We start from the raw sequence: 13,368 nt of genomic DNA, 5'->3' as shown, positions 1-13,368 counted from the left end.
CTTTAATGCAGTTCTACTCTGAACATATAGGTTTCAGTTGGAATTGACTTAATGGCAACTGGTATTTACCACCAGAAGCTAGCTCAGTGTCTGACACAGAGAATGCTGTAGAGCAGCGTGGTATAGAAATGATGGTAATTGTAATAATTAGGGTGACCGCGCAATTTATCATCAAAACTGGGATACTTTGGAGAGTAATGAGAGGCACTAGTTATAACAGTGTCAGAACAATGGGTGTAAGCTGGGACAGTCCCAGACAGACTGGAAGTGTGATCACCCAAATAACAATGGCCAACGTTGGCTGAACTCTTCCTGTATATCAGTCACTATTCTCCGTGCTATGTATTACTTCCTTAACCTTTAGAGTGACCCTGTGTGTAGGGACTGCTGTTATCGCCATTTAACAAATGAGGAAACTATGAGGCAGATATGGAAAGAAACTTACCCAAGGTCATAAAAAACTGGGGAATTGGACGGGAGAGCTAGGACTTGAATCCGGGTCCTCTGACTTCAGAGCCCGTGCTCTGAACCAGTAAGCCCTACTGCCACTCAGCGGAAGAACTTGGGCCTTGTGGTAGGACAGGATGAGGTTCTAATCCCAGCTGAACTTGAAGTAACTTTACTTACCTCCCTGGCTCCAGTTTCTTCATCCATAGAATAATGACAATGCCTATCTCTCAGAGTAACTAGGTTAAATGAGAGAATGTATGAGAAGATCTGGCATGGTGTTGGTACTTGTCAGGTACTTGTCTTAGTGAATAAAACATCTGCCCATTTATAAGAGGCTCCAGAAGACGTCTACTCAAATAGCTGTGATAAAGGTATAAAGTGACAAAAGTGTGAATTTTGGGTAAGACCTGAGTTCAAATTCAAACTCTGGGACTTGAATAGATACTTCTCTTAAGAAGATACGCAAATGGCCAATAAGCACATGAAAAGGTGCTCAGCATCATTAGTAGTTACAGAAATGCAAATAAAAACCAAGATGAAATATCACTTTCTACCAACCAAAAAAAAAAAAAAATTGTCATTGAATCAATTCCTACTCATAGCAACTGTATAGGGTAACCAAGCCTGTAATCCTTATGGAAGAGACTGTCACATCTTTCTGCCGTGGAGCAGCTGGTAGATTCAAACCCCAAACTTACAGTTAGCAGCTGAGCTCTTAACCATTGTGCCACCAGGGCTCCTTCACACCTACAAGGATGGCTAGAATAAAAAAGACAGATATAATGAATGTTGGTGAGAATATCTTTTGGAGACATTTGAACCCTCATACATTGCTGGGAAGATTATAAATTGGTGCAGCCACTTTGGAAAAAAATGGACAATTCCTCAAAAAGCCAAAATTACAGTTACCATCAAAAAAAAAAAAAAAAAAAAATCCATTGCTGTCGAGTTGATTCCAACTCATAGCGACCCTATAGGACTGGGTAGAACTGCCCCATAGAGTTTCCAAGGAGCATCTGGTGGATTCAAACTGCCGACCTCTTGGTTAGCAGCTGTAGCTCTTAACCACTACTCCACCAGCATTTCCACAGTTACCATGTGACCCAGTAATTCCATTAGGCATATACATGAGACAATTGAAAACATATGTACATGTGGAAAGTGGTACACAAGTGTTCACAGCAGCATTAGTCATAATAGCCAGAAAATGGAAACAACCCAAATGTCTATCAACTGATGTGGCATATCTATATTACGTAACATTATTTGGCAATAAAAAGAAATAAATTGGTCCTTGCCATAACGTGGATGAATCTTGAAAACTTGATGCTAAGTGAAAGAAGCCAGTCACAAAGGATCACAGAGAGTACGATTCCATTTCTATGAAATGTCCAAAATAGGCAAGTCCATAGGACAGAAAGCAAATTGGTGTTGCTAGATACTGAGGGAATGGGGAAATGGGAAGTGACTGCTGAGGGGATAGGTTTTTGGTGAGGGTCTTGAAAATGTTCTGAATTTAGATATTGGTGATGGTTGCACAACTCTGTGAATATACTAAAACCACTGAACTGTATATTTTAAATGTGTGAATTTTCTGGCATGTGATTTGCGTCACAATAAGGTTGTTATTACAAACTTCAGGCTCTGCTGTTGGCTTTGGGACTTAGTGTCATCTGCTGTAAAATAGGACTAATTACGGAGTCTAACTCAAAGAGCAGGTGTGAAGATTGAATAAAAAAATTGCCTGTAAAACAAGTATTCCGTAATAGTAACAATGTTGATGATTTTCCTTAAATGCCTGCTGCTTCCCTTGTCCATCCTGAGTCATGGGGGCATTGGTGCTTTTAGCAAAATTGGCTGGGGATTTGTGAAAACCTAGGCTGAATAAAAACTGACCCTCTCCTTAACACCCCCTTCAACCTGCATGGGCTTCTGATGGAGCTACAGCCTTATGGCTGTGATATCTGTTATTTATTTCTTAACTAATATAGCTGAGACCTTGCTCAAGATGTGCTCATGAAAAATTACCCTTTTAATGGTGAAGCATTTAATGAGAAACTGGATTATCTACTGCATAAGTGCCCTCCATACAAATTAGCTTGGCCCTGGGTCCTAATCTAAATTGGGTTCCCTACCTTCTTCTAAATGGTCTAATATTTTCATATTAATCTCTGCCCTTATTCACCTGATCTGCCTCTTTCTCCTCTCATTAATCTCCCTCACTATCAGAGTTCTATGCCTTGACAAATGTTTCTTTTTTTTAATAATGTTTTACTGAGTTTTTGGTGAAAGCTTACACAGCAAGTTAGGTACCCATTTGACAAATTGTTCAGTGATATTGGTTCTATTTATCACAATATGTCAACATTCTTTTTAATTGTGTTCTGTTTGTTCACTTTCCAGTACTCTAGTTTCCCTGCCTCTTCATCTTCTCATCTTTGCTTTTGAGTAATTGTTGACCTTTTTGATCTCATACGGGTGTTTGTTTGTTTTTCAAATAGGGCACTGATTTTATGGGTAATATCCTTTATTTTGTGTGCTACTCTGATCTCAGGGGATAGGATCCGTTCTAGGTTTAAAGAGTGTCTCAGGGTGATAGTCTCAAAGAGTCCTCTGTTCTCCACTGTTCCAGTTTGTCTGACTTTTTTTTCTTTAAGAATTTGAGTTCTGCTCCACATTTTTCTCCCATTCTATCCGGAATCAACTATTTTGATCCAAGTCATAATGGTCAGTGGTGGTCACCGGGCACCATCTAGTTCTTCTGGTCTCAGGGTAGTTGAGGTTGTGGGTCATGTAGACTTGTTTCTTCTCTGAGCTTTTGGTTACCCTTCTTACTGTTTTGCTCCTGGTGATTGGAGACCCATAGTTGTTTCTTAGACGGCCACTTATAAGTTTTTTAGACCTATATTATGCTCCTCACTTTACCAGGGTGCAGATCATGATTTTTGTGAGCTATGTTATTCCAATTGAGTTGCCCCATGAAACTATAGTCCTATGCCTTTACTCAGAAAATCGATCTTGAAAGGTATTTGGTTATGTCTGTGGAACGTTTGTATTTTGTATCTCTCGTGAATATAAGTGCTTGCACCTACGTTTGTATTTATACATAAAATGTACTATAGATACTTCTGTTAGTTCTCACATATGTACACACCTGTACCTACCCATGTATCAATTTGCTTATACGCATCCATATGCGATCAGACACTCATTTTTATTTGGCTGCACTGTGCTCAAAACATCCACATTCGGTGCCACTTTTCCATCACCAAAAATAACAAGTCTCTACGGTCTAAAGCATACTTTCCCCTCCCTGCTTCTCTCCCTGATAACCACCAGTAAACATTGGTCTCTCTATATATCTATTCTTGTTTTCTTATAAAACAGGGATTGTACAATATTTGTCCTTGTATGCTTGACTTATTTTACTTATCATTATCCCCTCCAGGTACGTCCATGTTATAATATGTTTCACGGACTCATCATTGTTCTTTACGCTTGTGTAGCATTCCGTGGTATGTGTGTACCACAATTTGCTTATCCATTCATCTATTGATGGACACTTCGGTTGTTTCCATTTATTTACTCTTGGGAATGAACACAGGTGTCCGTATGTCTGTTCATGTCATTTTTTAGGTCTTTAGGAGCCCTGGTGGTGCAGTGATTAAAGCACTCAGCTGCCAACTGCAAGGTCGATGTTTCGAAGCCACCAGCTGCTCCTTGGGAGAAAGATCCATAAAGATTTACAGGCTTGGAAACCCTGTAGGGCAGTTCTGCTCTGTCCTATAGGGTTGCTATGGGTCTGAATCAACTCAGCAGCAGAGGGTTTGATTCTGATTTTTTGCGGGTATACCTAGGAGTGGGATTGCAGAATCATAAGGTAGTTCTATTTCTAGTTTTTTGAGAAAGCACCATACACTTTTCCATAGTGACTGTTCCATTTCACAGTCCCACAGGCAATGGATAAGAGTTCCAGTCTCCCAACATTCTCACCAACTTTTTTTTTTTTTTTTAATCAGTAACATTTTAGCTGGGGTAAGATGGTATCTCACTTTAGTTTTGGTTTCCGTCTCTCTGATGGCTAATGGTCATGAACATCTTTTCATATGTTTGTTGGCTGCTTGGATGTCCTCTTTGGCGAAGGTTCTGTTCATGTCCTTTGCCTGTTTTCTGAATCGTTTGTCTTTTTGCTGTTGAATTGTCACAGTTTTCTATAGATTTTAGAGATTAGACCTTTATCGAATAAGTTGTTTCCAAAGTTTTTTTCCCAGTCTTTGGGTTGTCTGTTTACTCTTTTAACAAAGTTTTTTGATAAGCATAAATGTTTAATTCTTATCAGGTTCATTTATCTATTTTGTCTTCTTTTATTAGTGAATTTGTTGTTATGTTTGTTATCCTATTTTTACAAAAGATTATATCCCATAGTTTTCTATGTTTTCTTCCAGGAATTTTATGGTTTTAGTTTAATGTTTAAGTCTTTGATCCATTTTGAGTTAGTTTTTGTGTATGGTGTGAGGTATTGGTCCTGTTTCATTTTTCTGCAAATGGTTATCCAGTTTTGCCAGCACCTTTTATTAAAGAGACTCTTTCTGCCCTATCGAATGGACTTTGACCTCACGTCAAAAATTAGTTGTCCATAGATGGCTGGGTTTAATTCTGAGTTCTCAATTCTGTTCCACTGGTCTATGTGTCAATCGTTGAACCAATACCAGGCTGTTTTGATTACAGTGGCTGTGTAGTATATTTTTATATCAGGGAATATGAGGCCTCCTGGGTTTTTTCCTTCAATATTGCTTTGGCTATTTGAGGTTTCTTTCCTTTCGGTATGAAGTTGGTCATGAATTTTTCCTTTCAGTAAAGATCATTGTTGAGATTTGTATCAGGATTGCATTGTATCTGTAGATCACTTTAGGTAAATTGGTATTTTCACTATATTAAGTCTTTGAATCCATGAACATGGGATATCTTTCTATTTTTAATCTCTTTTAGTCTCTTGTAGTAGTGTTTTGAAATTTTCATTTTAAATAAGTGTTTTATATCCCTGGTTAGGCTAATCCTCATTTTTTATCAGTTTGGGTGCTATTTCAGTGGTATTGTTTTCTTGATTTTTCAGAGTGTCCTTTGTTAGTGTAGAGGAACCCAGCTGATTTTTGTGTGTTGATCTGGTACCCTACAACATTGCTAAATTCTTCTATTCTGTCAGTTGTCTTGTGGAATCTTTAGGATCATCTATATGTAGGATCCCATCATCTGCAAATAGAGATAGTTTTCTTCTTCCTTTCCAACTGGAATACCTTCTACTTCTCTTTCTTGTTTTATTGTTCTGGCTAAGACTTCCAGTGCAGTGTTGAATAAAAGTGATAATGGGCATTCTTGTTTCATTCCCATTCTCAAAGGGAAAGCTCTTAGCCTTTCTCCACTGAGCATAATGTTGGCTCTTATTCCTATACTGGTGAGAGTTTTTATTAGGAAAGGTGCTGAATTTTAGTGAATGCCTTTTCTGCATTAATTGATATGGTCATATGGTTCTTTTTTTTTTTCTTTTCCCTGTGGTGGATTACATTGATTGATTTTCTAATGTTGAACGACCCTTGTAATATTGGTATGAATCCCACTTGATCATGGGGCATGATTTTTTTATATTGCTGAAGTCTGTTGGCTAGAATTTTGTTGAAAATGTTTGCGTCTGTGTTTGTACGAGATGTTTTGTCTGTAATTTTCTTCTTTTTTTTTTATGCCTGATTTAAAACCAAAACTAAACATATTGCCATAGAGGCAGTTCTGACTCATAACGACCCTATAGGACAGAGTAGAACTGCCCCATAGGGTTTCCAAGGAGCAGATGGTGGATTCAAACATCTGACCCTTTGGTTAGCACCAAGCTCTTAACCACTGCACCACCAGGGCTGCCTGATTTAGGTATCAGAGTTATGATGGCCTCAAAGAAAGAGTTCCTTAGTGTTCCTTCCTTCTCTATGTTTTTGAAGAGACTGGGTAGGATTGGTGTGGGCTCTTCTCTGAATGTTTGGTAGAATTCTTCAGTGTAGTGATCTGGTTCTTCCTTTTGCCACTTCACAGACTCTCCCGCGGTTTCTCACTGTGGGCAGGGAGCTAGCTGTTTCTCTCTATGTCACTGTCTGTCTGAAGTATTCCCTTCACCCTGCTGCCCTTGCATTTCCTCCCTGTCCTAATGCCCGTCCATCTTGGGGTCAGTGCAATTCAACAGTGCACTCTCACAGCGTCACTGCCTCCCTTTGCTCCCTCCCAATTGTGTAGCCTGTGAATTCCCATGGCCAATCTGCACTGCCTTAAAAAATTGGGCTACACTTTCCTCAGAATAGCTCCCTTTCTGTGTTCCCTGTTTAGCGTGTTGCCCAGCCCCGTCCCAAATTGGCTGCAATGAACGAGTGCTTACGATGTTAGTGGGTAGGTTTCCCAGCTTCTCTGCCATCCCCGCTCCTCCTCTCCCCCATTTCTGGAATCACCCCAACTCTCCAACACCTCAGCTGCCTTCTGGAGTTCTGAGATCTTAGTCTATGCTTGTTTTTATTCGTTATTCAGTGAGTTAATTGCTGGAGGAGTAAATGGAAGTGTCCACTCACTTGACCATCTTGCTCTACCTCCCTGACAAATGTTTCTTAAGATTGTCTTTGTGTCTGACTCATGGACACTTTCTGGACATGACATGATGACTGAAACCTATTTGTTCCTTTTTCAATCTGTCTCTTCATTGCCGAGTAGAGTTTTAATGCTGCCAGTGTATTCAGTATTAACAGATTTGAGTCAAGTGAGTTTGGTACAAGGTCAGTATGGGGCTATATTTATAGGGAAATCTGGTGGATGAGAAGCAAACCACAGTGATTTAGAAAATGGGCTTACAGAGAAGGAACACAAACAAACCATAAGGGTGGGCTTTGGCATCAGAAATTTCTGGGTTTAGGTCCCACTCATTTCCTAGCTATGTGACTATGGGCAAGGTACTTGGCCTCTCAGATATAAAACCTGAATAATAGTACCCACCTCTAGGATTGTTTCTAGGGCTAAATGAGTTAGTGCATATAAACTGCTTTGTATATGAGATGATAAATGCTATTTGGTATCATTATTATAGTTGACGTTTTGGGGGAGTCCCAAATAAGCAAAAAGAATGGTGAATGAAGTGGTGTCATGTGTTGAAAATGCAGAGATGATATTTGACAGAGTAAGATAATCTTCGCATGAAATCATAGATCAAGCTAGATGCTGCTACTACCAAATATTACATAATAAGGCTGCAAGAGGTGACCTGTGGTACCACAGGCTCTGTTCTTTAGCTAGATGTTGAAATAAGGTCTCTTATGGCAAGTGGTCTTCTCTTTGTTCTCAGCTCTTGTCTCTGACCTCTGCTCTCACATAACTTTGAGGTTTGATTTTTACATCGATCACAGTTTGTAACTAATCATCCATGTGTTATTGTGTTATATAGAATATTATTCAAAGGCTTTAATGGAGTCAGCAGGGGTAGAGTGGAAAAAAACACCAACTGGGAGCTGGGGACCATAGGTCCAAGCCTGACTGCACGAACATCCCTCCTTTTGCCCCCATCATTGTATTTTCTACATGTTTCTTTTACTGCGATGATAATAACACTGATACTGCAACAGCCGCCATTTACAGATAAGCTGCCCTGTGCCAGATATTAAAATATGTTCTTTACACTTATTATCACATTGAAGCTACTATTCCTAGCAACTCCGTAAAGTACATATTTTATCCTCGTTTAACAGATAAGGAACAGGTTCAGAGAGTCTATTTGACATGCAAGTGAGGAGCCATGATTTGAGATGAGGTTCTGTCTTTAAAGCTTATACTTTCTTAGACACCAAGCCTCATGCGTGGCACCATTTTATTTGCTATCACAGAAAACTTTCTGTGTTCTCAGCCAGAGCTTGAGCTTCTAGGGGCATAGACTTTGTCTCATTCATCTGTTGCCAGTGAGAGTAACAGTTTCTGGCACAGAAAAGATGCTCAGTAAGGGCTGAATGTGTAAATGAATGACATGAAACAGAAGAGCGTATACAATGTCAGCTATTGTTGTTTCTATTTTAAGTTTGTCCTCAGATAATCCTGAATCCCACTTCACGGAAAGGGACTTTAGTTTGCACATCATGCCCATCCAGCAGATAGAGGGAAATTGGTTGAATTATCTCTCATGTCCTTTGCTCTAGGTTTCTGACTGATAGTGGAAGGTATGGGGGACGAGTAACCCAGAGTTGAAGGTTAATGATGTTCCAGGAGATGAACTTCAAAGGGCTAGGGCATTCTAGGTTTCAAGAACCACATGTGTAACGCTCTGACCTGTAGCTAGGCAAAGTATGATGAGGTTAGAGCTGGATTTGAATTCCTATGTGTTTTTCCACTTGCTGGCATGTGAACTTGGACAAGCCACCTGAATTCTGTGACCTTCATCTTCATCATCTGTAAAATGGAAATGGTTGGGCTGTTGTGAAGAGTGGAGATAAAGTTCATAAAACATCTCGCACGAAGCACGTGCTCTGTCCACAGTAACTACTGTCCTGATTTTATGTGGCTATGTTTGAATTCCCGGTTGACTTGTCTTAGCAAAATATTATGTTAATAATTATGGAGAAAGCCCTTTGCAAGGTATGGAGACATCATACCAAGAAGTGTGGAAGCCTATTTCTGTACACACATGAGTTAGCAGAAGAGATATCGTAAAACCATTTTTTGATAATTGTCCCCGCGTCATTACTTGATACAAAACAATTACTCTAGAGTCTCACTATAAAACACCCCATGGAACTGGGTATAGGGAGGGTCTCGGACCCCGGCCAAAGTCATATTTAATGCTGGAATTGCAAAAGAGACCCAGTGCTAATAGGAGTCTAACAAGAATTTCAGATGTGAACTCTTAGTGGGTGATTTTTATTTGTTGAATACTGGATATCATACACTGTATTAGGTGCTTTACATGTGTTATCTGATTTATCTTAATGCTCTACTGGGGTTTGTTATTTTTAACTTTTTTTTTTCCTGAGAAAACTGAGGCTCAAAGAAGTAAAGTAATTTGCTTCAGGATTTAAATGTATGGAGTGAGAATTTGCATCCCAGGAGTATTACCACTCTATCCTGTTGTTGTTGTTGGGTGCTATTGGGTCAGTTGCAATTCACAGCAGCCCTATGTACAACAGAACAAAATACTGCCTGGTCCTGTGCCATCCTCACAATTGTCGTTATGCTTAAGCCCATTGTTGCAGCCACTGTGTCAGTCCATCTCGTGGAAGCTCTTCCCTTTTTTTGCTGATCCTCTATTTTGCCAAGCATGATGTCCTTCTCCAGAGACTGATCCCTCCTGATAACATGTCCAAAATATGTAAGATGTAGTCTCACCATCCTTGTTTCTAAGGAGCACTCTGCCTGTATTTCTTCCAAGACAGTTTATTTGTTCTTCCGGCAGTCCATGGTATGTTCAATATTTTTCCCCAACACTACAATTCAAAGACATCAATTCATCTTTAGTCTTCCTTATTCATTGTCCAGTTTTCACATCCATATGAGGCAGTTGAAAACACCATGGCTTGAGTCAGGCACACCTTAGTCTTCAAGGTGACATCTTTGCTTTTTAAAAGAGGTCTTTTGTTGCCAGTTTGCCCAATGAAAAGTGTCCTTTGATTTCTTGACTCCTGGTTCCATGGGTGTTGATTGTGGATCCAAGTAAAATGAAATCGACTTCAATCTTTTCTCCGTCTATCCTGCTGGGTCCAATGATTTGGTTTTCCTGTAGCATAGGTGAAACCAAAGAGTGAATCTTGGAACTGTGGATACTTACGGCCTTTGGAGCCTGAGCACCACCAGACCTGAATTCTGCTTTTCTCTGTCTTTAGGTCAGGATCGCAGTGAAGCCACTTTGATAAAGAGGTTTAAAGGTGAAGGCGTCCGGTACAAGGCCAAGCTGATTGGGATTGATGAGGTTTCTGCAGCTCGGGGAGACAAGTTATGTCAAGATTCCATGATGAAACTCAAGGTGCTGTGCCTGTGTTTTTTTTTTTTTTTTTTTTTAATATAGTGGGTTTAACATGGATGAGAAGAAGAAATGATGCCTAAGCATCATTATGGTAAATAACTTTAGTCATTTATTGGCAAATTACTTCGTTCACTGTTGAATCATCTCATTTATTCATTGGGAAAATATTTCAATCTTTCAGCAAATGTTTACTGAGTACCTACTATGCAGAGGTAATTTGCTAGGCTCTGTTTTACCATTTTTTGAGGGCAACACGTTTTATTCAACTTTAATTTCATTATGCAACCCCAACAAAAATCGAATGTAAAATTATAAAATTGTTTAGTCCCTCAAATATTCTGAAAAATTTTTACTTTGTTACTTTTTAATAAAATTTTATTTATTTTGCCATATGGTAAATGTGGCAAAAGATAGTATGCAAGGATAAAAGCTGATTTCATTTATTCTTGTAATTTCTATTTATGCACCCCAAACACTTTATAATAAAGGAAAAATATTTTCGAAGTAATATGTAACTATATGTATGGAGCCCTGGTGGCGCAGTGGTTTAAGGGCTTGGCTGTTAATCAAAAGGTCGGCAGTTTGAATCCACCAGCCACACTTTGGAAATCCAATGAGGCAATTCCACTCTGTCTAATAGGGCCAGTATGAGTCGAAGTGGACTTGACGGCGATGAGTTTTTTTGGTTGTTATATATTGGGATTTGAGGATATTACAATGAGGTTTCTGGCTTAAAATGCTTTAAAGAGGCTTTTTCATTGAGAAATCTATTGGAATTTTTTAAAATGTACAAAATACAAACCAAAACCAAACCCACTGCCATCGAGTCAATTCCGACTCATAGCGACCCTATAGGACAAAGTAGAACTGCCCCATAGAGTTTCCAGGGAGCACCTGGTGGATTCAAACTGCCGACCTTTTGGTTAGCAGCCGTAGCACTTAACCACTACGCCATCAGGGTTTCCATACAAAATAGTAAAAATATTTCATTAGATGGCCTTTTAAAAATACAAAAAAAGAACACCGTTCTTTTCCAAATTCTTTTCTCCATATATTCTGTGTTTTCTTTTTTGAAGAGTGATATAAAATATTAGAAAAACAAATAACATAGCCACAAGTCTGCAAAATATCGTATACACTTAAAACATGCAATAATTATTTTCCGATTATGGAATTCACATATGTTCATTTCAGAAAACTTTGAAAAACAGAAAAGTAGAAGGAAGATGATTGAAATCATCTACAATTCCACCACACAAAGAAAATCAGTGTGAACGTTTTTGTGTATAACTTACAACCTGTGTTTTTGCATACATTATATATGAATTATAAACACATATGTAATAAAATAAGAATTACAGTTGATACAGTTTTATATCCTTTTTTGCATTTAAAATTATGAGCATTTTTTTACATCTTCAAATAATGTCTGAGAATAGAACTTAGTCAATTTAATTTTTTTAAGCATAAGAATAAAAAGAAGGAAGGAAAAAAAAGCAATGCAAATCAAATCTGGCCAAGTGCCTAAAAGTATTAAATGAGACAATATTGGTAAAGCACCCTCCATATTTCCGTTTCTTTCATAGATGCTCAATAAATCACAACTATTACTGTCATTTACACTGTATAAAACTTCTCAATAGTATAGTACATATATCAGATGCTAAGTGTTCCTATAGTATGGCTCTAGAAGTCATGATTTTTTTTTTTAAAAACCTTATTTTATCATTAATTTTCTAGGCTGTATCCATTTCTTTTTTTAAGCTGTTACATAAGCTAACTTTGTTTTAAAAGCTTTGTTATCTATTATAATGTGGACTAGAAAAAGGTATCAAAACCATGATTTCAAAGATTATCATTTTCGAAGACGGTATGAATCTGTTCTGTCATAATTAAGCAATATTCTTAGATTTTAGAACAGTCCAATAAAGAGCCATCTTCATCCTCTCCCAAGTTCAAATTTGACTCAGAATTAGGCAAAGGTGTGGGACAGGAGGAATCAGAACTCCACTTCTATGACTCATTAATGCTAGAGACCCTGGGTGGTACAAACAGTTAACACATTCAACTGCTAATCAAAAGGTTGAAGGTTTGAGTCCACCCAGACGTACCTTGAAAGAAAGGCCCGGTGATCTACCACTGAAAAATGAGCCATTGAAAACCGTGTGGAGCACAGTTCTCCTCTGACAACACATGGGGTCACCACGAGTCAGAACTGGCTCAACAGTAACTGGTAGTAGTATTAGGGCCTGACTTAGATATACTGAAGGAGACAGCCTGTCCTTCTCGGTCTCTGGAAGAGTTGGATGACCACAGTCCCCCTTCTTTTCCCCAGCCCCTGCCAAGCCCAGAGTAAGACCTGTAACTGTGCAAGAGATCCGACCTGTGAGCAACCTCTTTGCCAGTGAGCAGATTCCACGGAGAAAGCCCACAAGAGACTAAGCCAAATGTGCTCAGTCACTTCTCTCAAGCTCCCCAGTCTGTTAGAGTCATGCCTGCCTCCTTGAGGAGATGATAGTGAAGGATAGGGATAAAGACCAGAAACTTCATTCTTGCTGAAGTCTCTTCATTCTGAATATGAGGCCAGGAAAATGGATGTTTGCTCCTGACAAATATTAATTAAAAGACACCAAGAAAATGTTATTGCTTAATCCTTCATCTCCAAAGACCTGGCTCTCACCCAGAGTCACATGTCTGCTGAGGAGAAAAAAGGAACTGATATATCTTTCCCCAACATCCTGAGAGAGAGAGACGTTCACAAGGCATCCGTCTTAGATCACCTTATTTGCCAGCTGCCTTCATGGAAGCACCGAGGTCTAAGTAGATAAGAGGCAGAAACCGATCTCTGCTCCCTGAAGCATCTCCTTCAGGAGTAACATTGGGCCAAGCTAGCT

At 39.0% G+C, this 13,368-nt stretch overlaps 1 protein-coding gene across 1 annotated transcript in view; it reads left to right on the top strand.

Annotated features, from left to right (window-relative positions):
* DAB1 (DAB adaptor protein 1) overlaps positions 1 to 13,368 on the top strand; it is a 449,435-nt gene that overhangs the window by 296,053 nt on the left and 140,014 nt on the right. Inside the window, exon 3 of the mRNA XM_023549549.2 lies at positions 10,335 to 10,474. Coding sequence (XP_023405317.2) covers positions 10,335 to 10,474 — 140 coding nt within the window. The remainder of the gene's footprint in view (positions 1 to 10,334; positions 10,475 to 13,368) is intronic.

This window comes from Loxodonta africana, chromosome 3, assembly GCF_030014295.1.
Source record: "Loxodonta africana isolate mLoxAfr1 chromosome 3, mLoxAfr1.hap2, whole genome shotgun sequence".
NCBI classification, from domain to species: Eukaryota; Metazoa; Chordata; class Mammalia; order Proboscidea; family Elephantidae; genus Loxodonta; species Loxodonta africana.
Note: the sequence above shows the minus strand (reverse complement) of the source record. Positions and strands in the feature narration are given on the sequence as shown.